This window comes from Limanda limanda, chromosome 16, assembly GCF_963576545.1.
Source record: "Limanda limanda chromosome 16, fLimLim1.1, whole genome shotgun sequence".
Taxonomy (NCBI): Eukaryota; Metazoa; Chordata; class Actinopteri; order Pleuronectiformes; family Pleuronectidae; genus Limanda; species Limanda limanda.
In genome coordinates, this window is record NC_083651.1 from 7739358 (window position 1) to 7767185 (window position 27828).

Sequence of the window (27828 nt, forward strand, 5' to 3'; positions counted from 1 at the left end):
CTCTCCGTCTGCAGTGCAGGAGAAACACAACATCCTGCAGCCACTCTAACTCTCACCTTTGTATTTCAGTGAGTTCTGGTTCATTTTCTTACATTTGTCTATTTAATTGTATTTTCAAAGTTCTTCTCCCTTGAAAATCACTTCTGATAAACTGCTTTTCTGGGTTCAGATTTCCTAAATCTAATCTTCTTCCAACATCGCCAGACAAACCTGACTGAACAGAACCACAGACAAGTGTTACAACATCAGATCTCAACACCTGTGATCATAAAATAAGCTCGTATTCGAAGAATGAAATCAAGTCAGTGTAATTTAATGAGTAAATATTGCATCTTTGAAAGAAAGTAGGTTACAGAGTTTTGCTGGTTTGGTTTGGCTGTGCAACTGTTAGCGAGTGAGGACAAGAAGACAAAACAGAGCTTGTGTGGTCACAAATAAATAAGATGCAATGTCTTATGGTCTCTTACAGTAGATGCTCTCATTGTCGCGTTCTCATTTTGATGCATTTACATGTCTGCATCATTAGAAACAGCCTCCTTATTCATTTCAATGAGACCAACACAGAGGTCAAAGTCTTTAAAAGCTTGCCCACCAATGAGTCTTTAGTCTAAACATGACAGGAGTCTGCTGTCGAGTCTTTTCCACCTTTGCTTTCAACACCCTTTCTAATAAATATGTTACATCCTTGACTATTCTGGAAATGTAAACAGTCATTGGAATAAAATGTTACATCAGCAGCCGTTAAGCACTGAGCGGGCCCGCAGTATAAATGTGGCTTTATTTTCCAGCCGGGCTGCATCTCAGCAGAATCCCACTCGCTGCCGGACCTCTGTGAGAACCGGTGCAGCCAGTTCCTGCGCCCGGTGGTTCCCCCGAGCCAGCACTCCCTCCAGGTGAGCCTGGTCCGACTTCAGCCTCTCGATTTCCTCTCTGATGGGCGTCAACCTCTGGATCACCGCCTCAGTAACCAGATTCTTATAGGCTCCCGTGTCCAACCCTCTGGCCTGGGACACCGCCTCCTCCACGCTGATCATCGCCATGGCAGCGTGGATCGTCACTAGGTTGGACACTCCTGGACGTGTCTCTGGGTCAAAGGTGACCTCGGAGGTGAAGTCTGTGACGGCACGGCGGATTTTGAGGGCGATGTCGTCATTAGAGTCTGTGATGGTGATCGTCGCCATCACTTGGGGGTCGGACTTGGACATTTTGGCGGAGGGGTCGCGGAGGGACTTGACCTTTCGTGTGGAGCCTGTGGAAGGAAGATAGAGAAAACTATTATCAATAACAAAATATATGAAATAAAACATCTGACATCAAAAACGTGATCGGATTGAAAACGATACCTGCTTAGTTTATAAAACTCACAAAACTAGTGAAGAACTAGTTATTGGTAATCCCCCCAAAACTTATATTAATGCATTTGTAGTTTTCCAAAAAGACCACTGAGCTAAGTCCCTTTATCTTTCATATTTAATTCAAGAACCTTTGTTTAAGAATATTCATGATAATAATAATAAATAATAAAATGTAGCTGCAGAGTCATTAAAAGTGTTTTCAAATCTTGTTATTGAGATAACAGCCTGATTTAGCCTGATAAATAAAAAGAGCCCACAAAGCTTCAACAGCTGAAGGTGTAAGAACAAAGCAAATTTAATCAGTTTCCTTCTTTGTGATTTTGAAACATGGACCTTAAGTTAAAATTCTAGATATTTTAGTAAATAAATCAAATAAAAAAAATCTCAGTAGAGCACAAACCTCAGCCTAGGCCCAACAATCCGTTTAAATTCAATAAACCTGCACTAAATTACACACAACCATGGATCAATCCCCTGAATATGTCTGATTTTATGCATCAGCGTCCATGAATAGTTTCATAGGAAACTGGTGAAAATGTAAAAAAAAAAAAAAAAACTTAGTATAATAGTAGGATTATACTAGTCAGCCCTTGGTCAGTAACTTTAACTTGTTACTTGGTCAGTAGGTCTGATTTTTCTCGGACCATCTGTCCACTTAGTTTATGGAAATCTAATCAGTAGTTTTGGGGCAATCGTGATGACAAAATAAAGAAGAAGGACAAACACATAATCACCTAACACAAATAGAAGGTGGGGAATAGGAATACAACAGGAATTTGAAACGTTTTTGTTTTTTTTATTAATTTGATGATTAATTACATGACTATCAAAATTGATGTTGATTATTTTTCTATCAATGAACTTGTCAGGGCAAAAAAATGGGGGATAGTAAATTTTAGTTTGGTTTTATTAATATTATTTAAATTTATAAACTCCGATGAGACATGTTTCCAGATGTGGATGACCTGCTGGTTTAACGTGTTGCGGCACAGATGTGGATCTGAGTCCCTTTAATGTCAGAGGACGTTAAATGATCAAATCAGAGCAATGAAGAGTGAAGAGGCTTAGTTTCATTACTGGAGCCTGAAGTGATGAGCAGGAGCTGAGATTTCCTTCCCGTCCTTATTTATGAACCCCATCCTTCCACCATCTCACAATCTGCAGCTCTCTCCCGCCTCATACTAACAGTCCACATCCATCGTGTCACATGTTGTTAATCATCCTGAGACGACTTTATTTCAGGCAAATTAAAGAGAAAATCTTTGGTGTGGTTTCAAAAGGAAGGTGGTGACTGGCAGCTGAGCTTCGCCAAAGAGGACAAATAAAGAAGGGATCCACCAGTTGGAGCCAAATACTGTTGGTGTCCTGTCTACACACACACACACACACGCAAACGCAAACCTGAGCCCCCTGAAGTCATCCTGAGGACAACCCCCCCCCCTCCCCCCATCTATTATCACTGTTATTATTTTGATACAAGAGGAAGAGAATATTTCTTTAATCAAAGCTGCTCTGCACACTTGACTGACTCCATCTTGTGCTTGTATGATGCTGATGATAATCAAGGAGAAAGTTGGCGGTGGGCTGGGGGGTGGGCCGTCTATGAGAGTGTACATGTGTCTTTTTCAAGATAAAACAATACATTTTTATCGCACGTTAAGGCCTCAACTGCCTTTTAATGTAACATGTGGTGTGTCACTTTGCTTTAAATGTATTCTTTTTAATTGCATTTACATCGCCTGTTTGAGGATGGAGACTTGGCTGGAAACGGTTCAATGTTGCAGACAAAATGATACAAAGTCAGTTAGAGAAAAAACAATCAACACATCTAAGGCAAAGAAAAAGTCATAAAAATGAGAAATTAATTTGCAATAGTCTTGAAATTGGCCAAGGGTGAGAGTTCCCCCTATTTAATATCCTTCCTGTGACTGAAGCAGAAAACATGACGCTGTTCCTATTCATCTCAATCCAAATGTTGGCAACATCAAGTATATATATCCTGAAACTACGGAATAGCCTGTAAAATGAACTCTGTGAAATAAGTTTGAAAAAGAAAGATACTGTGGCCGCATCTGAAATCCAGCTGCAGAACTTTGTTGCATGTGATTCTCTCTCTGTTTTTGTTTTTCCTCTGATCTCTCTGCGACTGTCAATATCTCATAAAAACATAAAATTGAAATAAATACTGCAACACTATGAAAATATCAGCCATGTTTACAAATACGAAGTAGCTTAAAAATACTGAAAACACAGTTATAGCTATTTATTACTCAGTTTATGCTATATCATCCAGATATTTCCTGTAACTGCAACAGGGTTTGATGATATAAAGTATTTCAGTGACAAGTGTCTGGACTGAAATACAAGGAATTTGTATATTAATTTTTACTAAGCTGCCATTTCCCCTATTTTTTAAAAGCTCAATTAAAATCCAAGCTCCATGAATATTCTAAAATCACCAATGCCCTCTTTTTATTTAAATATACATAATAAAATAAAAGTGCAAAGATCTAAAGACTCAGAACATTTGAGGAAGTATCCTTTTCAATGCCATTTGTTTGCTCCAGTCTTTTAATAGGAAACTGATGAAACCACTGAATAAATCTTGTGCATGAAAATAAAACTACGGAATGCTGGCACCACTCATGTTTTGGCGACATCCATCTGATTATTGGTAGCTTTCCTTTTATGGCCTGTATCTGGAACTTGTGTATGTGTGTGCCACCACAAGTGGAGTCCAGTGTGTGTTCTTACTGAGCAGGGCGCAGGGTTCAGGGAACACGTCTCCGTAACAATTGTTGAAGATGCGAGCGAGATCCTGAGCCAGCTCTAAATGCTGGACCTGATCCTCTCCAACGGGGACGTGAGTGGACCTGAGACGAGCACAGAAAACAACGTGAGCTTCCTGAACAACTGCACATGCTGAAAACACAGCGAGATGGGAGCAACATATTGGAGACAATCTGTGTCACCGCTGGAGCCGTCTACAGCAATGGGTTCACAACTTTACAGCAGTCACTCGGGAGGAAGCGGTCCATTAATTTCCCCTTTAATAAAATCCACAGAGCAATAGAGATGAGGTTTTATCTGCTGCATCACAGGAAATTAAGGTTTTGGCTGTTTGATGGTTCAAAAAGAAACGGCTGAAGATAAATTGTAAATTGTTCAGAAACATGTGGCTGAAGGATTAATTTTCACTGAGGAAACACTAAGTTACAATGATCCGACCACCAACTGGGCTCAAATCTAAATCTACTGATGCACCGCCGGCACATTTTCCCTTGCAGATCATCAGACAGTTTTTCCAGATTTAAAATCTCACACAAATGTTCTTTTAAAGGAAGATGGTGGAACCCAGGTAAAACAACCTGTGAAAACCAAATTAATAAAATAACCAGCAAAAGCCCCGGGAGGCAAGTGAAGTTTGTTGTTTGTCTTGTTTTGGCCACAAGAGGCTGAAGTGCACCACCACCCCAGTTGAGACGGAGCACATGATATTTCATTTTTTTGTGCACTCCAAACTCAAGGTACTAGTTTTTTCTGTTGGCAAGTTATGTTACGTTACTGTCATGATTTTCCATTTGCTAGAAATTAATTTGAATCGATAAATCGGATTCCGGATGTCAGGTGAGATAGCGTAATGAGTAACAGAATTTAATGTAGGCTGTTGTGGATGAATGGGTCAAAAACAAGAATTCTATCCTGAGTTAATTTGGGACTTATTAACTTATCACTTTTAGTCGGCTTTTTACCAGAATACATTTCTGCTATACATATGAACCATTCCACAGTCGTCATTCGAACCTGGGAGTTGATATGAAGGCTCCAGATAAGTTAGGAACTTTTGGTCACTAAAAACTGTAAACTAAAACATTATTCTGGATAAACCACAAGAAACCCTTAACAGTTTATTAATAGTAACGGGAACCTTGATGGTGGAAGATCATGCTGAGGAATTTTTGTTTATGTTGCATGTGCCAGACATGATCAAGAAGTGTTTCTTGTATGGGGACAGAAGCAGACCAGAAGAAAAGTAGCTGCACGGGGAATTCACCATTAAATGTGGGAATAGATTCAACTGAATTCAATAGAATGATATTCTTGGCTATTCAAGCTTTGCCCCAGGAAATATCTCAGCCAAGGTCGAGAACCACAAACAGACGCCTCTCTTGTTTTAATCAGTTTAGTCAGTGAACGACGACCAAAACAATCGTCACAAAATATGTGGCATTTACCCCACAAAGAAAAAAAGTAATTTCAAGAAGTTGATTCAGTTGATAACTTTAATTTGAATGTATTTCATATGAAAAACTTCCTCTTCCTCCTGACAAGCTGTTGAACACACTGCTAACACGTGGCAAGGTTTAATACACATCATCAATAAAGGGTTGTAAATTAAATTAAATGGACGTTAGACTTAGAAACCGTATTATTAAAAAAGATGAACTCACACTTTATTAAATCCAGATTTCAGTTTAAAATCATGCAGTCGACATCTCCCCAGCTGCTCTTTGAGATTAAATACAAGCAATCGCTCAATCGCTCCTCAAATACGAAGATTAATCTTTTTGAAAACTCTAGAGCACAGGATGGTTCCAACAATCTGAACGGCTGTAAATCATGATTTCAACCTGGATGTATGAACTGTATTTCTTCTCAGTTTCATCAGAGGCAAAGTAAGGCCAAGGAGAAAACGGTGACCCGTCTTTTAGAAGGAGAGAATATAGAAATGATCCAAAAAAACTAAATAATTTAATTTACTAGTGAACTAATCTTTTAACAGGACTCCGATTTTCTGGTGCTGGAAATGTCTTTTAAAGACCCACTAACATCTGGCTATTGTCTGCTATGGGAATGGATACAATCTGCATTCACTCTCTGGTTGAAATGACACAGGTTTTAATCGTCTCCCAATGGCAGGGATTGGAAAGTTACACCCGGGTCAAAACGCTAATTTTTCCTTTCTTATTTTGGCTAGAAGTTGCAACTTTTTCGGCCCAGCATTATGATGCACATTGAACCTTTGGGCAGTGGCATTCAAATAGCCACCGACGTTTGTGTACTTTTATTATTGTTTTTTGCATCTGAGGAGCAACGTGCAAAGGGGAGAGAGAGCCTCCCGGTTTGCAGTTCATGTCGTGTACTGGCAATGGGGGAAAAGGGGTCAATGGACGTTTGTTACCCACATTTAAACATGTGTAATAGCTCATTTTAAAAACACTCACAGAGATCTGTGCTCTCTGTATTTTTTAAGGTCTCCACCTTCTATATAAAGTGCCATGAGATAATGTTATGATTTGGTGCTATACAAATAAAATTGCATTGAATCTTACTTGTAAAGGAGAATATCTGCAGCCTGGAGAACAGGATACGTGTAGAGGCCGACGCTGCCTTCGTTCTTCTGTTTGCTCTTAATCTGGAGGAAACGATGGAGAGAATCAGGTTGAGACAGAGGAAACAAGGAAATGAAAAGGAGGAAAGAAAAAAAACTAAACATATGTAAAAGAGAGAGGGAAAGACTGAGTCATGTGGACCTTTCCTCTGCCCCCTGGAAGAGCCATTTTCACGTTTACGACTCATCGGTTCTCAGACAAACGGGATGCGGATGAGTTCACATGACATTTTCCACCATGTTTGAGATCAACTCATCTGTTGGGTAAACAAAAAGGTGTTTTCTATGAAGCAACAGAGACGGAGAACAGGGAACCGCTGTCTCTTGCTCTGGGTTCCTCTCATCACATACAACATGTGGCTGGAGAAAATTATATAACATTGAGACTTATAAAAACCGTGGCAGGTGGAACAGGAGAAACAAAACCATCAAACAGACAACAGGGATGTTGAGTAACTGCCGGATATTCAGAGGGAAGAGGAACAATCTTAATTTGTGATGATCAAACTGAAGTTAAATGCACAAGTGGTGATAATTAAATCTGTTTGATGCTAAACTAGTGAGGGAGGATGAGGAGGTCAAACATTTAATAAACATAATAATCTCAATAATGATCCCTATATATGTTATTTAATATAAAAATAATCATAAAATTATCATCTAAATGTTTACATTAGTTGATTTGCATTTATAAAATTTCACAGAAATTCAAGCTGTATTTAAATATATAATAATTTAATTGTGTTCAGCTATAAAATTAATACTCTGAGTATAATAGTCGATAAGTCAAAATCGATCTAACCGACATGTAACGTATGATGAGAGCTTGGATTAATTTGATGTCACAACAGCTGATTATTTATAGTATTTGGCATCAGATTTTATTAATGTTTATGATTTGGAAACTATTGTAGTTAATAGGATAAAACAACAACCTGTAATTATTGGCCAGACAAATAAAAATAAGAAACAGATTTGTATTTTGTCTTTCAGAATAGTCTTTTCACAATACTATATTAATATTCTTTTAAACAATCATTTTCTATGTTTTATAGGTTTGGTTATTAGGCCACTTTTCATTGGTCATTAGAGGGTTGTTAAAATATGATGTGGTACCTTTACTCAGCAGTGTGCTAATTACTACCTTAACACTTTAATTTTCGAACTCAGATAATTACAAATGTCAATAACATTAATCATACAATCACCAATATTACTGAATACTCATTTTAAGTTCAATATTTACCAGGGTCAGAATCACTTAAAAAAACTACCTTAGCTGTTTCTGCAACTGTTCCATCATAATTCTTGATTTTTTTTTTGTGTACATGCATATGTGAGCATTGGCAGCAGGAAAGATAGAGTTACCTTCCACTGCGGCAGGTGTCGGAGGCGGGGCATGCTGGTCAGACAGCCGAGGATCCAGGAGAGCTCAGCGTGTTCAGACACCTGCAGGATTCAGACAAATGCAATATGAGTGTTATATTCTGCTTCAAAACAAAAGCCCACACACACGACACACACACACACACGTTAACAAAGCATCTCTCTGCAGCTAAAGATCTGACAGCAACAACAAATTATATCTTGAATCGAATCCTTTGTTCTTGAGGCCATAACTTGGATTCACTGGGTCATTTCTTCTGGTTTATTCATTCTGAATCTTTCATATTTTACTGTAGTCAAAAACATAACTTATTGTAATTAACTTACAAGCATTTAAAAATCATGAATTAAGACATGGCAAGGATTAGGGAATGAATATAGGTATTGAAAAATCAATGGAAGGTAAATTACTCAACAGACAAATAATCAACACACATGCAAACTATTACTATTCTAAATGGAATTAAGCAGGGAGATGAAACACAGATTCATGGATGGAGAGATCTGGGTTGGGAAGGAGAAAGAGGAGTGTAACTCCCTAGCGCCTCCAAGTGGCAGAGAAGTGTACTGCCTATCTACACCTCACTTCACCACTCCTGACACAGACAGGTGCATCAACTCATGTGCGTCCAATGAAACATGTATGATATCAGCTAATAAACACTGATCCATGCAGTTCAGACATAAATACAGGTTTCAGCATAATGTTACTGAACCTTTATTTAACCAGGGTTTCCTAGTGTGTGTGTGTGTGTGTGTGTGTGTGTGTGTGTGTGTGTGTGTGTGTGTGTGTGTGTGTGTGCAATAGTAAACAGCTGCTTTTCAAATCTCTCAGCAGGACGCAACTCAAACTTCCCCCTAACTTTTTACGCACCATCTGCTTTTACAGGTTTGTTGGCAATTTGTTTATTGAATTAGTTAATTAAAAAAAAACTGTTGTGCATGTGGTCAAATAATAACATGTTGTGGAGGAACGAGGAGGTAAACGTAAAAGCGGCGTAGCCCGTGCATCTGGCTGCGTTAAATTAGCTCCAACGTATCTGCTTTCATGGAGGCTGTGGTGGATGTGAAAAAAACGTGCTAGTGTGTGTGAGAGAGAGATAAAGTGTGTGTATGCAGGAAATAGCCCTCTGCTTCAGCAAATTAAAGTTTATGGACACTGGCTATATTGCCATCCTCTCTTTCTCTTGCTGCTTGAAAAGCATTCTGGGGAGCGTGACGTCAGCGCCAGACAGCGAGGACATAAAGCAGGATTTCGGGCGAACATGCAGGGGGTCGGTGTTCATTACACGCTGCACACAGACAAGAGATGGGACAGATGTCGATGACACCGCAGGAACTGATGGATACGATTTGAAGTGCAATGGAGGAAAAAAAGTTTGATATTTAAAGGCTTGGGAAAAACAAGGCGTCTATTCATGGTGCACGGCAAGAATGCACTGCGACAAGAGGCATGCTAATGTTACGGATCAAATGGGCATTACACCCATTGTGACTTATCGTACGGCAATCACAGCAGCTCCTTCAGATTATGAATGGGTTTTAGAGATCAGCAAACAGTTGGTCCCACACAGTAACGCCACTTTTCTCCCTGATACTTTTATAAAACCCAAAGGATTTGTGGATCTGTAGATTCATTTTTGATACCACCAAGCCCTGCTGGACGCTAGTTCTGCTCTTTTTTTGTATGCATCAAAGTCGAGTATTTTCTTTGGGCGGCTGTCGTATTTTTACATGTGGAGCAGGCGTGTTCGACAAGCTGCCAAGTTATGTGGCATGAAGCTAAACGGGAACAAATATAAGACTGGATGTGTGTGTGTGTGTGTGTGTGTGTGTGTGTGTGTGTGTGTGTGTGTGTGTGTGTGTGTGTGTGTGTGTGTGTGTGTGTGTGTGTGTGTGTGTGTGTGTGTGTGTGTGTGTGTGTGTGTGTGTGTGTGTGTGTGTGTGTGTGTGTGTGTGTGTGTGTGTGTGTGTGTGTGTGTGTGTGTGTGTGTGTGTGTGTGTGTGTGTGTGTGTGTGTGTGTGTGTGTGTGTGTGTGTGTGTGTGTGTGTGTGTGTGTGTGTGTGTGTGTGTGTGTGTGTGTGTGTGTGCGCGCGTGCAGGGGAAGAGGTGGCAGAGAAACACAGATGGACTGAACTATCACACACTCTCCGACGCACAAACACACACTTCAACTTTTAAACCTATGCGAGTAAGAAAATAAAACACTCACATTATCATGGGAAAACCCAAACAGCTGTGATCTCTTTCTGTCGACACAGTGAAGAATTTAAACCTAAAACGTGGGATCAGCTGTTTGCTTCTAACCCTGAATCTGTCATTATCCTTCTCAGCTGCCCGAAGCAAAACGTGATGGGTTTTCATACAGTTAAGATAACGATCAGGAGCCATCATAGCTGGCCAGCATGTCGGTGGATAAACACTGCAGCTTCAGCAGAAGTGAAATAAACATGAACAGTTCCTTCACTAAGAATGTAAAGCTTCTGTATAAATTCTGTTTAAGAGGTGTTGATTCAATTTATCATAATTTGAACTGTACTGGACTTTTTTTGTGTTGGCAGGTGTCCCTGTTGTCCCATTCAAGCCATGTGAGCTAAGTAACAGACATTTCAGCTAAACTGAACATCTCAATCTAATGAAGGATTATTTATGCTAGTTATTTCTAGTTGGTGTACCTAATAAACTGTTCACTCTTAATTAATTCATTCAAACTTTCACACTAGTCTAAAGATGCACTGATAATGTTATGAACAGATACATGATATTCTAAGCTAATTTCCTACTTAATGTCGATGTTGTCATTTTTTAACTGTACCAAGGTCAGGGAATTCTGTACTTCTATTAGTAAGCTACTACACCATCCATCCCTCCATCCATCCTTCCATCCCCTGCTCACCTTAGACTGCTGGAAGAGTATTGCCCTCTCTGGGTCGATGCCACATGCCAACAGGCTGGCTGCCATGTCCAGTATGTTGGTCCTCAGCTTCTTCGGGTCCTGGGGCTGGGTAATGGAGTGCAGGTCCACAATGCTGTAGAGCACCAACGGATACTGGTTCTGCAGGGCCACCCAGTTCTCCAAGGCACCCAGGTAGTTGCCCAGGTGGGGCACCCCAGTGGGCTGGATCCCAGAAAATACACGCCCACCTCCTGGAGGCCCCTGGAGAAATAGCAGGATTTGCTTGGTTTAGTTTAATATGTTTGTAGCCAATTCTCCACATTTTACCGGCAGGTTATGTCTGTAAACGGCTTTTGTCTTCAGTGCCTTCAAAACCTGCAACAGTACAAGAGACTCATCTTTGGAGAGTGAGACTCAAGGTGAAAAGGTGAGAAAGTCACAACTCGAGAGAAGTCTGCAGAGACTGAAGTGTCAGTAGTAAAGTATTGGCAGGTTGGAGGGCCAGCTGCGGTCACGCTTGTATTACTGGGATGCTAACTCCATGGCTAGCACCTCTGTTCTCTCTCATACACATCCAGCAGGAAGAATGCATCACCTCACCAGCCAACAAAAACATTTAACATCCAACCAACCAACTCCAAGGCCTCCAATACCGCAACAGGGAAGGAAGGACACTTAAAGAAGAAGAGAGGAAGGTAGGAGACTAGTAAAATGTCAAATATAGCGTAGTAGCCCACAATGTCACCAACATTATAACAAGAAACAAATCTAATAGAGTTGGAGCTGAGACTCGTAAAGAGAGAGGGAGATCACTGGTAGAGTTTGTAGCGTTGGGCAAACATTGTGTTTCTCTTTCTGCAGAACCTGAGACTGCCTCATTTCTTCTGGCATTGGCCTTCACAACTGAACCTTGGCTTTCACTTGGCACTTGGTTAGAGAAGTCTTTACCACTGCTTGTGGTGGCACCACATGATACAATTAGAGAGTAAGCAGGGCGGCACCTGTCATGAGACGCGAAACCGCAATGACATATGGTATCCAAGATCTATGGCCGTTACACAGTGGATTAGGGCTTTAACGGGGCAGAAAACAAAAAGACGGAGACTGGAAGTTGGGTTTTCCTTGGGCAGTTAGAAATACAAAGTGTTTGCCTGGGTAACACACATGGAGATCCCACTACAACACCACGAGTGAGTTCTTACCAGCTCAAAAAAGAGAATGTGGTGAGGGAACATGCATGTCTTTGTTGTGATGGGTAGATGGAATATGTGGGTGAGAACAAAGCTTCACTAGGTTTTGGTCTACAATGAGGTCAACAACCGCAAGAACTAAATCGGGGCCAACAATGCCAGGGTCCTTCGTATGTGATGTAACAGGTGTGGCCACAGGTACCAACAAGATGGTGAAATAAAAACACAAGGTTCAGCTCTCAGTAATAAATTAAATCCACAAATTTGAGGATTTGCATACATCAACATATTCATGTTATATGTGAGCACTTGAAGAAATTCACAGGTATAAATAAACCTCCTGCACTTTCGCGGCCGCCTATAAGAGCTCGAGGATCGGTTTCTATAAAAGAGCTGGCGTCAAATTTTCCGCGAAAATTCCTAAGGACGTGACGTTTATGCTTGAGTGCCTTGCCTCAATGACTAATGTTAGCCCTTATGTTAGCCTAGAAATGGAGTCTGCTAACGTCAACAAACAATCTGCTCCTTCAGCACAACATAGGCTCCAACACACACTCCCCATTCGTCAAACTTTCCTCCACACTTCTTTTGGTACTGTGCCCGAGCTGGACGGTCAAATACAGTCTTTAGTGTCCAATATATATAAAAAAAATCTATTTCTCATCTATCAATCGGTTCCCAGTCAATTATGTTCAGTCTAGCGCACGTAAAATCACCACTTTGGGTGATGCCAAAGATTCTTGCTTGCGCCAACCTACAGAGTGATGACTTCAGTTCACTTATTGGCCACCGGTGTCAATGATGAATTGTTTTCTAAATGTTGCATGTAGAATTATAAAAATACAATGAGATGGAACAACTCTGGAAATGTATCATCCATTGTTATCCATCGCATAAAGTGGAAACAGTGGCGTTACACCCTCGGAATTGGCCCTTAAAAAAAGAATCAAAGTTTTATAATTGACTAAATAATCTTACTGCAACAAGCTGTTCTGGAGATTTCTGCTGAATCACAAGATACTCTTCAGCAGATCGAGTTTTTCCTGTTTGTCATGAACTGCATATGATCAAAGTTTCGTCCATCAATAACCCATTAAAACTAAACTTAATTTACATTCTCTGACTCAACAACCTGTCCAGATCTTAACGTCAAAGTTGATACTGTCATGATCTTACGATAACAGTGAGGTTAAGTTTGTTTTAGCTCGACGTGAGATGTGTTTCAACCACCAACACCTGGACATTTCAGCAGTGGAGCTCATTTTTAAACCTAAGCCCCGCAAAACCCCTGAGATCTCCGTGTTATCACCTCAAAGATGACTGGCGATCATATGTTCCCCGGCTGCACTTTTCAAGGTTATCACAACTATTCATTAAAACCTGACGCTTTCAGAGGATATCCTCTTCGCTCACTGCTGGGAAATCGGTTATCTTGACAGCTTGCTGAACTGCATCACATTCAATCTGACTGAGGGACGGGCTCAGCACAGCGTCTGAGATCAGATAACAGCTGCTCGGTCACCGGCGTGGCCCAGCACTTCTCCCTCTCTCAGCCCTAAGGGATCAAATAACGACTGCTCTGAGGCCAGCATGGTCCACAAAGTCTCTGTCTACTGGCCTGAGGGAGCTGGTCACTGCTCGGCAAGAGAGAAGCAGGAAGGAACTGGGTGCTTATGTCATTACCGACAGGGTAATTGCACTGGAGTGCCATTGATGCCGAGAGCCTCTTAAGAAGTGTCAGGGTTGATTTGGGTGTGGACGGGGCCCTGGGTCTGGCTCATGTGTGTTCTCACCTCGAGCTGACACGCCAAACGCATGTTCCCCTTCTGCACCAACCCCCAGGGGAAGCCATTAGCCATGCAGACATGGTAATGGTGTCATTTGAGCCAATCGAGTGTTAAATGAGAGTCAACAGCACAGCTAACTAGCCACTGGGCAATCGAGGGTTACCACGACACCTCCATGTTACCTTTAGTTAGAGGAAAGCCTCTTCAAGGATGTGCCTCTAGGAACCTTGGAGGAGAAAGTTGCTCACACAAGGAACTAAATCAACTAGCGCATGACGACAGTGGAGACAGTAAATGTTGCAAAGCAATTAATGGTTGTAATGTATACTGCGCTGCAAAGCCAACAGTAATAAAATATCATCCAGCTTACTTTTGCCATGGACTATATTAAACCTGTGCAAGTGAATTTGTGTCAACATTAGTTCTCGACTTCATATCTTAAAAGGTGAAATGACACCTTGTGGTCAGTAGGATGCATCGAGTAAAATAAACCAAATGAATTTCACTGGTAGAGTTTGTAGCATTGGGAGTTCAGATTAATACATTTTTTAACCCAGATTTAAACATGTTAATTGAAAACTAAACCCATACAGGGATAATTAAAAGTATAATTTGAACTTGCACTAAAATTGAAGGACCCTTTAGTAATGGGACTATCAGTTTTGCAGGTATGTTCAAAAACAATTGGGACACATTCAAAATTTGAACTGATGATGGCTTTAGATCAAATCTTATTATATTTTATCCTGAGGGAGTCATGGATGTCTGTGCTGAATCATGGAAATCCATCAAATAATCCAGACACTTCACTCAAATCCACAATTAACCAGGAAATCAGACGAATTAGCGGGCCAATGTTTATCAGCTGTCACAGATGCTCTGGCGCCTGCGGTTCAGACAGATTTCCATCCGTCTTAAACCTGATTAAGAAAGTCACCACCACTTAACTAAAATGGTAAATGCTGCAGAAAAGCTTCGTTAAAAATGGTTGCTGGTGGATTTTGGTCATCAACGGTCGTTAGCAGAGGTTCCAGACCCAATCCCACATGCAGATTCATCTAGCAATGCCAGGCTTCAAATATTATATTCCCTGTGGTTCATACAGTTCAGAGACAAACATTGCCATCCCTTGAAAGACAGCTATGAAAAACAATGTTTCTGATTTGAAGAACAATTTTTGAGATAAAAACATGTGCAACAGGAACGTCAAACTTAAAAGAAGCAATAAGAACAAAAATACAATCTCTGACCGTCAGGTTTAATGATGAAGCCAATTTCCATCTCTTGCCTCACTGTCGTTGCATGCCTGTACACACAGGCAAGGAGGGAAATTCTGTTGGTTCTCCCCCTCATATTTTACACTGACAGGCACGGCGTTGTCCTACTATATCGTCGCTAATGTGACGAAAGCTTTCCTCATCCACGTCTGCCATATGTTGAATACATTACAGCAGCAGCTAGAAGGTTACGTACACTAAAAGGCCTGGTTTTCACGCTTTCACTGCCTTTCCTGGAATAGTGTTCATTTGTCAGTGTGTGTGGTACTATTCATGGGGGTAGAGGTCATGTGCAAACACAGACATATGTCCGCAAGTGTTGTAGTCTTTGCCTACATCAACATCATCGAAGCTGTGAAGGTGTCTGTCCATGTGAATTTGACAGCTTGGATCAGAAACAACACTGGTGGAAAGAAAACAATCGCACAGTCCAGTAAAAAGCAGTAATTTGATCACAAACGGCGTCATTAGATGGAAAACAGCAGGCAATTAGAGCGGATTCACTTCATTTAAGGACAAAAAGGGATCAACACCAGGTTTCCCACAACTCTAGAGTAAGTCCAGTTCCAGGAAACATTTCCCTTTTCTCTCCAGCATCTTTCCAGAGCCATGGAAACAACTGCACAGCGGGCAATAGAGGAAAAATGTTGAATTGCAATTTGAGTTAGAGCAAGATAAAATTAAACTACATCTTGACAGAGGATTGTGCAGCGATGACAAATAGGCGGCTGGGACCAGATGCAAAATTCTATTTGACAGATTCATAAAGCAATGCATTTCTCCAACAGGGACTCAAGACTGGGATGGTACTGAATTGGCTCACATTTTACCTTGTTGGTCACAACATATGCTCACACTAAATAGTTAAATGGTATAGAGATGATATGACTTAAAGTTGTGTAATTTTATTAACTGCAAATTGTGAATTATTGCATATTAGATTCCTTATCATCTTATGTTTTATTTAATTTGATGAATAACATCATGACTGGAGAATCTTAGTTTTATTCTTTGTCTCCATTCAGTATTGTTTTTTATTTTTTGCTTATTGGACTGTAAACTTCCAGCTGTAACTTTAATAAATGGTGGAATTCAAAGTGTTGCCTGCTTATGGGGGGGAAAGAGACCTGAGATTCACCATTATTATTATTACATTTGTTATTATTGAACAGTTGCAGCTCATCCAGCCCAAGTCTACAGCCTCAGTCTGCTCAATGTTATTAATCACATCCATTTGGTCGAGCAAAGACTTTCCAACAGTGGACTTCTCTTCTCCGATCTGTTCTGGGCTGCTTTTCAGGGCTCATACATCATATCAGAGCCCAGGAGTCCTGGAGTGGACCACTGACATCTCTCTCACCGAGGGGCTGATGAGCGGAGCCGACAGTCGCCTCCATTTTACCGCGCCAATTTCAACAAGTCTCAAAAACCACCTCTGGGATCGTCACCGCTTGCCCCGCTGTGAATTACCGTCAGCTCTTTGCGGCCCGGGTAAGGAGCTCCAGATCTGACAGTGGCTGCAGAGCATCGAGACGGGCCTGCAGATGGAGGCTGCCCGACACACAGGATCCAGTGTTCTTCTTCTGTCCCGAGCGCCCCATGCACCCCATTAACACCGGCATCCTGCTGACATGCACCATGACATACCATTCCCTCCATATCTTTCTTCATCTCTGTCTTCCTCCCACTTTGGGACCTGTTAACGCGGGCGACCAACAGAGCCGCACTTCAGTGAGGTATCGAATAGGAAATGGGGTTTACTGTATAACACCCCCCTCCCCTTATCCTAAAATGTGTGTGTTTGTGTGTGCGTTTGACCAGTGTGAGAACACACCACAGCTTGAAACAAAGTGCATCATCCACGGAGGAGAGAAACAGATGAACGAATGCATATGAACAAAAAGAACGGGAAAATTCAGGAATGCAGCCGTGGACAAAGCAGGAGGAAAAAAGAGAAAAGAATGTGATGGAGAAGGCAATGTGATAAAAACTAAACTAAATAAATAAGAATAAAAGTGTGACTGAGTTCAGTCAGGACTTGGGTAGGGTTTTTTTTCTTCCTCCTGGAGGGGGGGGGTGTTGGATGCGAAGGCCCAAAAGGAGCGTTTGATTAAATCTGCGGTTGACGTGTGGGACAGGTGAGATTGATGAGGTTCCTCTGAGCTTCCCACTGTGCAGAGAGCAGGGGTACAGGAACAGAACGCTGCAGTGTGGCGGACCGGGGCTCGGGGCCCGCTCGCGCCGTGGGGTCCCTGGGCTGATTAATGGGACTGGAGGCCCTTCAAAAACAGCACTCCCCGCAGACAGGGCCCGACAGAGCTCCAAAAATAACCAGGCAGCCCCAGACTCCAGCCCTAACAGGCTGCAGCTTCTGACGGATCCAGACTTCAATACAGTCTGAGGGTGGAGGGGGCGGGGGGGGGGGGGTGCAGAACCAAAAGAAGCAGCACATACTCGAGACAGGAAACTGTAATCTGGCTCATTAGAAACATAACATTTAACGACTGCTCTAGTTTATGAGAAGTGACAAACACTGACAACTGATATTGCATCAATAACAGTATTACACTACCTGTTGATATAATTATATTACACAAGTGTAAAATGTGCAACGTTAAACCCAAAGAAGTACAAACTTTACATCATCTGGCAGCAAGGCCCATAATACAATATCTCAATAGAAACAGGTTTAGAAACTATTGAAGAAAAACTTTCTTTACTGATAGTCGAGTTGAGAATCCAGAGCTGAAGCACTTCAGAGGAAAATACATTTTAACATCTTGAGTAACATAACCAATGTGTAAAATCTCTATCTGCTGAGGAAGACTGTGTTAGGATAAAAAAAGATATCCGTTTCAGATCCATTTGTTATTGACAGTTTCCAAAGCACTGCATGGTCATTATAATACTATGTGACAGGAGTTTGCAACTCAGAAAACGAAATTTCTAACTATCACAGCAGACATATCAATAAGTTAAGTTTGCATGTATTTGATTGGTCAAAGCAGCGTGTTTCTGCCAAATCATCCAGCCACAGATCAGCCTTTTTCTGCAGACGACTCGGGATCTTATTTTTTGGGTCAAGCTGTCCTGCTTGGCCAACAAAGTGGTCTGGCTAAAATAAGTCTGAACACATTAAAATATTTCCTGAAGTTTAAAGTAATTTCCAACATCCATCCTGACGCTAAGTTTCAGCAACTCTTTAAAATGAACAAGGAGAAAAATGCAGGGGACATCATTATTATTTCAAAATGTTTCCAAAAATGTCAGCAACACTTGCAAAGTAGTCCTTAATTTAAAAGGGGCTCAAAAACTCCAGAGACTTATGGACGGTGTAAAGAGCTAACCATCGTCATTAATATTTAAGAATTATAATGACATCACTGTGAACCTGAAGAGGATTTATCAGACAAATATGCAAATAGCATTTCTGCAGTTTCAACAAAGTTCTCCATCACACGTCCCACGAGAACTATTGACTGTCACCAACAACGTATAAGTCAGGCCTGATAGCTGTGTTATGAACTAAATCTGCTTAAAACCAGTGTCTCCGAATAAAACTAAGTTCAGCTCGAGTTCAGACTTATGCAGTTTTTCTGTCCATGATCACATGTAGAGCAGCTGTGTGCAGCTGGAAAAGTCAAGGCTAGCTTAATTTCTCTGCAGCTTTTTTCACCGTTGGATAAACACATTCATGCCAGAGCTACTTTTTACTTACACATTTTCAAATACTTTCATTTTTAACCACTTCCTCCTTCGTCTGTGTTGACAATGGGGCATGTTTCATTTCATTTCATTGGCAGGAAACAAGTGACTGACAGGAGAGCTAATAACATCAGAAACACACACACAAAACACAACGCAGCAGAAAACAAGCGACATACACTTCATAAATGTATCAATATGTAATTATGGTAACACTCAGGGCAAATCTCCACCGGCAGCTTCTCTGAAGAGTCCGCTCTTTCCCTCCTGTAAAAGCAGCGGCTATTTACTTGAGTGCAGCTCAAAGCCCTGACACCAGATACTTGGTGCGTTTTAATTAGAAATGTCAGATGCTCGGCTTAAAGCTACGGATCAGGCAAAAACTAAAACATGGTAAAACGACTAAGAGTCCCCAGGCACCACTGTGGGTAAATGTCTACAGAGCCATTCTGTAATTCAACTTAGCTTTACATGCATTTCCAAAAAGAGGAATATGTTGACATATGGCATAGTTTGAAGAAGCAGGTAATGTGCACAGAGCCTGAGTGAGGGCTCTGGCAGGAGAATGACTACGACAGACCTAATTACGCAGAGCGGACTGCTGAGAATTAGCGGGCTTTTCTGACAGTTGAAAATAAATAGGGCAGTTAATGAACATCCTCGAAGGGGAGGCCATGTTTCCTCGCTCTCGCCGGCCGCTCCCATGTGGTGCGGGAGCAGCTCTAATGGTTTTAGCTGACACCCGAGTAAGTGAATTTGGAGCTGAGGAGAACAGAGAGGCGAATTAGAAGTCACTTCCTCTTTCCTGGAGCCCGGGGCTGACATGAGTGATATCAGCCAATAACAGGACCACAGGCGAGGGACCCCTGGACAGGGAGCCCAGTATTTACAGCTGACGTGAGGCTGAAGGGGCTGCAGAGCTGCACAGACAGATTGCAGCTCCAACCAGCGACTAGAACAGCTAAATTTCACCACGCAGGTTAAAGTAATTCAGATTAAGATAAGATACATTTATTTGTCCCAAACACATGCACAGACATGCACAAGCACACTCATGCAAGGAGGGAAATTTAACCTCTGCTTTTAACCCATCTGGTGCCAGACACACAGAGCAGTGAGCAGCCATGTACGGCGCCCGGGGAGCAGATGTTGGGGGAGTAAGGTGCCTTGCTCAGGGGCACTAGACAGGGAAGGGAGAATCCTCTTGGATTTTTGGACAGATCAATCCAGGTTCGTCTTTTTGTTGTTTCTCCGTGGAGTCGAACCAGAGACGAATAAGAGACCTTTTCTGCCCATAGTCCAAGTTTCTGCCACTAGTCCACCGCCTCTCATGAAACGACTCTACCATTTAGAAATGATTAGCAATAGTAAAATATTAACTCCCAAATATCTGCTTGTTTTCCAAAGAAATACAATTTTTTCATATTTAAGCATTGTAGCTTTATCTGTTAATAATTTCAAATGAGGTCAGGATAATTTTCAAATAGAGAAAAAATCTTAAAACGTAGAACAGACTTCACTACATTTACAATTTGTACTTCATTGACATTTACATTTGAAAACACCATCGATACCTTTCACTTCTTCTGCAGAATATGTAACCTATTTTCATATTCCCTACTGTTTATTTTACATTGTATGCAATGAATTCTATTTCTTATTTTATTCTATTGGTCCATGTCTTTATCTTTCTCCTTGTTCTTACAGTATTTTCTTTTTATTCCTTTATCCTTTTTTACAATTCTCCTTATGTTTGTTATGCTAACCTTCTTGGCAATAAAACGTAATAAATTCTTCTGTAAGACAAAAAAATACTTCAGTTAATCACACATTGGGCCCCTGATGATAAGATAATTAATATTATAATAAAACTACTACTATTATCGTTGATTATTTTAGCCATTATGGAAGGTTGAGTTGAAAAATTATTTGAAAATATATCCCTTAGCTCACGTAGCTTGTTAACTATTTGTGTTGCTCCAGTAAATCCTATATTACAGAGAAGTTGAGGAGATGGATCAAGAAGTAATGGATCCTAATGTTCTAATTATCTAACTAAATACCATTTTTTATTTGATTAGATTCAACACCCATGTCTTCCAGAATCCACACCCTCACTTTGCTTCCATTTCAAATATGTAGACTCCAAGTAATTTCTAAGAGGATTGGCATCAAACATGAACAGAGTTATTACAAGTCTTCATTACTTTTAAACTGAACTATATCACATTATACAACTTCCATTAATAGTTGGTAAAGCTGTTTTTAAAAAACGCATAGAAACACGGATTATGTACCGTCTGCCTCTTTATGAAAACCAGCTGAAAAAAAGCAGCCGGCTTCACTGCAGTCGTGAAGCCCTACATCTGCTCGTGTTTCCCTCTCTTCCTTTCTTCCCTCTTTATCGAATTACCGCAGGTTATCTCACCGACATTTGCGAATATGAGTAGATATTAACAGCAAATTTGAACCACAAGTGGCAAAGGCGAAGCCCTCTCGTAAACAAAAGTCAAAGCGTGAAGAAGGTCACACTTCATCTTTGAGCCCGTTGAGGTTCAGCGACCTTTTAAAAACACATTTTCCAGTTTTCCAGGGCAAGAAAAAAAAAAAAAAACCTGCAGAAAAGCGTGTTGTTTGACGCACATCACACCTCGGGGCATTGTGAGCGTGCCGGTGTTTGCACTCGCCCGGCCACATTTGGAGAAAATTAAAACAAATGAAAACCAACACTTCATTTCTGATGTTATTGCTGGTAATGAAGCACTGCTGTGATTCCCCCCTCCCCTTTTCCACCCTGTCGTCCCGTCTAGTTGCTCAACTCTCTGGCCTCTCCCGAGACTACGTCCTAGCAAAACACAGACTGGACAGCGGTGAACACACATACTGTATTACAGCTCGTACATCAACCGGCAACAGTGCTACGTGGGCAGATGGGTGAGGTTTTCAGCTGGGCTCAGTAATTGGGATCTTTGTCACACTGAAACACACGGGTGATTCCTGCGTGAGCCAGGGGACTCGTTGTTTGCCTTAACACCCCATTTGCTTCTCCAAGGCAGCCAAGCAATAATAGGAAAAACCCTAAGCTGAGTTATAGGAGGCAGGTTTCTTGAATTCACAGTAGAAGTCACACTCAAGGCGTACTACAGCAGACATCATGCCAGGTGCCAGACCACGAAGACAAACAGCACAAAATAAACTCAATTAGACGAAGAGAAACCTTTTAGTTGCAAAAGGAAGCTGCGAGAGTCGAGGATGAACAAGGTGTGTCGTTCAGCGATGAGGGAACAGCCCAAAACAGAATATCGTCTCAAAGTCAAGCAGAAGGCATTAAAAACATCCTCCATAAGGAATAACAAAGCCGTTAATGACATTTAATTCATGTGATGACTTGTTTTATACGTAGAACCACCTTCTACTTCAACATGACTCGTTTCATTCAACTTCAGATTCTGATTCCCTCCATTTCCCAGAATTCAACTGCCCCAGGGATTGGGTGTAACCATGTTTGCTTGAATCTGTATCGAAGACAAAAAACACCTTCACTCTTTGACTCGACTGATAACAAACCTGACAGGGACTGTTCTGCTTTCCAGTGTCTGAAAACACTGTGTGCTGTCAAACTAAATGCAGCTGCTGGAAATAACAAAGGTTCCTAGAGCAACTCCACAAGTATTCTCTATATACCTACATTTGTTTAAATTAATAGTATGACAAAAACAGTGACAGGTTGAGGAGACTGTTACAGTTGAAAGTTACAGACTCATTCAGAAAGTACTAATTTCAGCAAGAAGCAGGATGACTGAATTATTGTCATTCGGAAATAAAACTGCAAGAGCAGCACTTTATTCCTTTAAGGACCAGAGAACATGATTGTCCTCTTGTTTTTTAACACAAATGAAAATGTAATGAGAAATTCATATCACATAATGAGTATATATATACATACATACACACAAAATTACAATGAACACATAAACCTGTTTCTTTTACTTTCAAATATATGACATAGGATTTATCGGCCTAGCTCTAGAATTAACTATATGTGGTGAAGAGAATAAAAATCGTGGGCAGTCAATTCAAGCAAAAATGCAAAGTAGTGATCAGTTACAGCTTCTAAAATGTGACGGTTTGCATATTCTCTAAGTTTTGGACAGTTGGCCTCAGGTGAAAGGGTTGTCCACTAACCAGAGGAACGGTGGTTCGATCCCTGGCTCCTCAAGTCTGCTCGGCTATAAGATTAACAAGTTCATTATTTTAAGAAGATGTTTGTGTTTTAATCGCTCACGTACACAGCCACCAGGTTTGTACCATAGTAGATGGAGAGACTCAGCTGATCTAGTTTTATTTTCAGCTGGGAATGTCATACACTGAAATTCTTGTTGCCCTTGCACAGGGACACAGGATTGTCGGGAATCATTTACTGTACTGAAGGAAATCGTGCTCAGCTGAAGGAAGGACTATTTTTCAAATAGCATACCTGAGAAATTAACTAACTCTTAAAAGATATTAACGCAACTGGTGTAGTCTTCAAAGCATCATGTCTTTACAACGCAGATAGATAGATGAACTCTGTGTGCACAACTCCTGTGACTCAATCAATCAACTTTCATTTGTATAGCCCATATTCACAAATCACAATTTGTCCCTTAGATCTGATCAAGGTGGGACTTCCTCTGCTTTTAACCCTCAACAAAAGTAAAACTACCAAAGACAACTCAGAGAGAACCACATGTGAGGATCTCTCTCCCAGGATGGACAGAAGTACTATAGATGTCACGTTTAGCTGAGAACATCAACAAAACAACCGTATTTACGACGTAATGAAAACGTGTGTCAAAGTTTAAAGTATTTATGCATAATAAAATGTCTGATGGAGATGAAGGGAGCTGTTATTGTCAGTAAGAGTAGAATATGTGAGCAGACATTTTTTATATCAACAGGGTTCATACACATTTTGACCAATGGATTTCCGTGACTTTTTCATGACTTTTCAATAACTTTAAACCAAATTTCTATGACCGAACATTTTGTGAAATCTCAGTGTATACGTGAAAAAGTGACAAAATGTAGTATTCAAACTCACAATGAGAATTCCAAGGCATACAGAATACCTTAAATGACACAAACCCAAGTATGCCTGATTATATTTTGAGCGTATTTCTTTAAAAGCATATGAATTATTTAAAACTCAGCGGGATGGGCATTCGATTAAATTGTCTTAATGAAAATATGAATATAACAAATTTCCATGACTTTTCCAAAACTTTTGGGAGGCCTGGAAAAACACATTTTAAAATTCCATGACTTTTCCAGGTTTTCCATGACCGTGGGAACCCTGTATCAAGCAGTTCTAATAAATGTCCTCGATCAGGATCAACAACAACCAGGATCCACGATCACATCTCTGATCCACGGTCCAGCATCATGATCTATGTTCCATGATCACAGGGATAAGACGGTAACTTGTTCCTACAAGATAATAACTTGTGAGCACCAGATAACAAATATCATCTTTTGGTTCTTCACGGTCTCCGTACTGACGTGCAGTCATGTCTCATAGTGTTCCAGATGTTGTCTTTAATACTTTCAAATGATGTCAGGATAATTTTCAAATAGAGAAAAAATCTTAAAAGGTAGAACAGACTTCACTACATTTACAATTTGTACCTCATTGACATTTGAACACACCATCGATAACTTGCACTTCTTCTGCAGAATATGTAACCTATTTTCATTTTTCCTACTTTTTATTTTACATTGTATGCAATGAATTATATTTCTTATTTTATTCTATTGGTCCATGTCTTTATCTTTCTCCTTGTTCTTACAGTACTTTCTTTTTATTCCTTAATCCTTTTTTACAATTTTTTACAAATCTGACCCAAACTTTTGCAAATGACACACCTGCTGTTTGTGGGTCTTCTTTAAGCTCTTGGAATAAAAGTAGCAGATCATGAACATGTTTGCTGCAGGTTTTGAACCTGTGATCTGAAGGTGAGACCTGGATTCAACAGCCAGAGTTTGAATGAAACCTTATGAGGATTAAAGAAATAGGAAACATATGAAGCTGGTGAAACGGTGTTAACAGGGTGAGACTGTTTAACACACAGTGGTATTCCAGAGTGTGTGGTTGTGTGTTTGTGAATGTGTGTGTCTGTGGTCGTGCAGTCAGAATGCAATGTTTCCTTCCAGCTTGGAACTAACTCCCTCGGTGAATGAAACACTTTGACCCGCAGATCGTACCTGGTTATCCGGGCTCCTGGTTCTAGCGCACAAGGATCTGACAGAAGAGAAACTGGACCGGATGAATCTAGAGACATTTCTCAAGTTTGTCCGTACGGGCAGCGCCATCTTTACTGTGACGTCACGGTACGGTGGCTTCGGGAGGACAAAAAGGAACAAATGCGAACAAGCGGTGGAAGTAAATGAAGCTGACAGGCAGCATTTATTTACTCACAATTAACCTGATATGTAAAAAGATATCAAATCAAATAACAACGACAAGTTTAATATTGCATCTGCCATGAAAATGCTTAAAATTATAACACACTAAAAGGATATAACACATAAAAGATGAAAAACAAAAAATGACATTAAAACCTTAAAACCAGAGTGTTATAATTGGCCAGACAAAGTGCAAAGGTTATTGAGATACATGGCTGAGACAGAATAATCAATAAATCTAATCAATGTATGGTGTGACCATCATTGTTTTTGTTTTTGTCTTCTCTCTTTTCATTTCACAGTATTGTTTGATAGATTTTTCCCCAAAAAATCTTAAATAATGCTAAGACAGTAAACGTGTACAGAGGAGTTTTCTGTGTTTTCCTGAACAGTTGTAGCTGCAGGTCGCCCGTCATATATTCAGTCAGAGCGAAGAGGCTCTTGGTAGCCTGAGAGATTAAATGTCCGCGGTCAATGACTTCATGTCAAAAAGTGTCAAAACTTTTATCAAACCTCTCAATATGTCGCTTCAAATATTTCATGATGAGATTTTGTGAATGAATCAAACAGGCATGATAAATCAGAACGTTTTGTCAATTTTTGTCTGTTTTTTAAAAAAAAACGTTGTGTAATTGCTAAAATCTTTTTCATTTTTTTATTCAGTAAACTTTTTGTATTTCATGAAGCTACTTTTCATCACCAAGTGTTTGTGTGTGCATCAAAACAAGCAAGACAGAGATGTGATTGGTTATCACCTATCACAAAGATTTACTGATTTAGTTCTTGTTTGGCCATTAAATGGTGAACACTTTGAGTTTCCACAACACGATGAGAGAACACAGGTTTCTCATTGACAGGTTCAATTGGCAGCTGCCAGCTCTGAATACACATGCTTCCTTGTTGTCTCCTCTAAGTCTGAGGAGATTAAAACATGCAGACCGTTTCAGGTTTAAGTTTTAAGAACCAATGTGTTGTCTCATGCATTTCAGCTACAGATTCTGGATCCCTAGTTGATTTAACAGTGATAATAGGTCTTGAATTCCAGTTGCCTGGTGACTTCAAGCCCAAGTCCTCTCTATTAAGAAATGTGCAGATTTACCAGAATCTGTTCTTCTCAGCACCGATAAAATGGAGTCGGAATGGAAAAGAAGCAAGAATCTTGCAGAAGGTAGCTTAAATGAATCTTTTTGAAAGTTTAAAACCAACAGTAAACTGCTCAGGATCTCCTGCTTTCAACCAGCTGCACAGTTCTCATGTGTACATCCGAGCCTATGGAGGAGGAAGATATGCGATCACTCACTCTCCCACCACCACATGTACAGTAGGCTGCAGAAATGTGTCAGACACTGCTTGTCAGAGGTCTCCATGTTAATTGGGCGGTGTTGTGTCTAGCTCAGCCGCTTCCTCAGCGAGCGAACTTTCCCAGGGAGCAGCTGCAGAACTACTCCATACCTCCCCTCATTACAAAGTGGCGATATACAGACTACAAGTGATTATTCCTCACACTGGCTAAGGTTACAATATGTTTGCAGGGCACGCTGGCTGCTCACAGTACACGAGACCTCTTGTTTTTCTCACACATCTGCAACTGATTCTTTTCCCCTCCACCTTCTGCATCTGGTTGCATTTGCAGCACAAAATACAGACTATCATTCCATATTCATTATTATTTCCCGAGGCCCTGGGACTCGGCTCTTTGGTGTGTCCGATTTTTAGAGACCTGAGCTGGTGTGTTCTCTCACGCCTGGGTGATGGGAGATGGGGTCGGTTGAGCAAAGATGGGTCTGTGTGTGTGTGTGTGTGTGTGTGTGTGTGTGTGTGTGTGTGTGTGTGTGTGTGTGTGTGTGTGTGTGTGTGTGTGTGCGTGTGCGTGTGTGTGTGTGTGTGTGTGTGCCTTCAGCTCCTGTTTCCTGGCCACCCTGAAGACGTTGGTCCTCCTGTGCTTCATTTACTCTCTCCTTTCTCTCTATACCTTACTTTTATAAAAGTTTTGCTGTTTTGAGTCACATGATAAATTATCTGGCTAATACCACAACTGTGAGGTCAGCATGGTAAAGATTTCTAATACTGTAAATTTCCTACTGAGGTCACCAGTAATTTAACTTTAAGCATACACAACATGGTGGTGTGAGGAAGGTCATGGTTGTATTAACCTACTCAGGGGCCTAGTGTGAAAAAGAGCTGCATGCTTGCTGCGTGGGGATTTGATGGTATACATATACGGAATATTGGATATGCAGTAAAAGTACAATACCAAAATACTCAATGTCTTATATTTGGATGATTGACAATTTGGATTATTTAAGTAATTTAAAAAAAAAAAGATTTTTATAATATAAATATATATATATCATCCGGTTTCAACATCTCAATGTGAAGATTTACTTTAAGTAGT

The 27828-nt window shown here is 40.7% G+C and overlaps 1 protein-coding gene across 1 annotated transcript; it reads right to left on the minus strand.

Annotated features, from left to right (window-relative positions):
• Positions 1-297: 297 nt before the first annotated feature.
• Positions 298-25279, minus strand: wars2 (tryptophanyl tRNA synthetase 2, mitochondrial). The gene is made up of 6 exons (XM_061088977.1): positions 25233-25279; positions 11031-11291; positions 8116-8196; positions 6689-6771; positions 4110-4228; positions 298-1249 (listed from the first exon to the last, which is right to left on the minus strand). Exons 2-6 carry the CDS (start codon positions 11094-11096, stop codon positions 801-803), a joined length of 798 nt encoding a protein of 265 aa, XP_060944960.1. The 5' UTR covers positions 11097-11291; positions 25233-25279; the 3' UTR covers positions 298-800.
• Between the last annotated feature and the right edge of the window lie 2549 nt (positions 25280-27828).

Coding starts and splice junctions, on each gene's coding strand:
- wars2 (XM_061088977.1), bottom strand. CDS start 11,096: ATGGCAGCCAGCCTGTTGGCATGTGGCATCGACCCAGAGAGGGCAATA. Junction 8,197..11,030: donor TACTCTTCCAGCAGTCTAAG/GTGAGCAGGGGA, acceptor TGAATCCTGCAG/GTGTCTGAACACGCTGAGCT. Junction 1,250..4,109: donor TGAACCCTGCGCCCTGCTCA/GTAAGAACACAC, acceptor TTCCTTCCACAG/GCTCCACACGAAAGGTCAAG.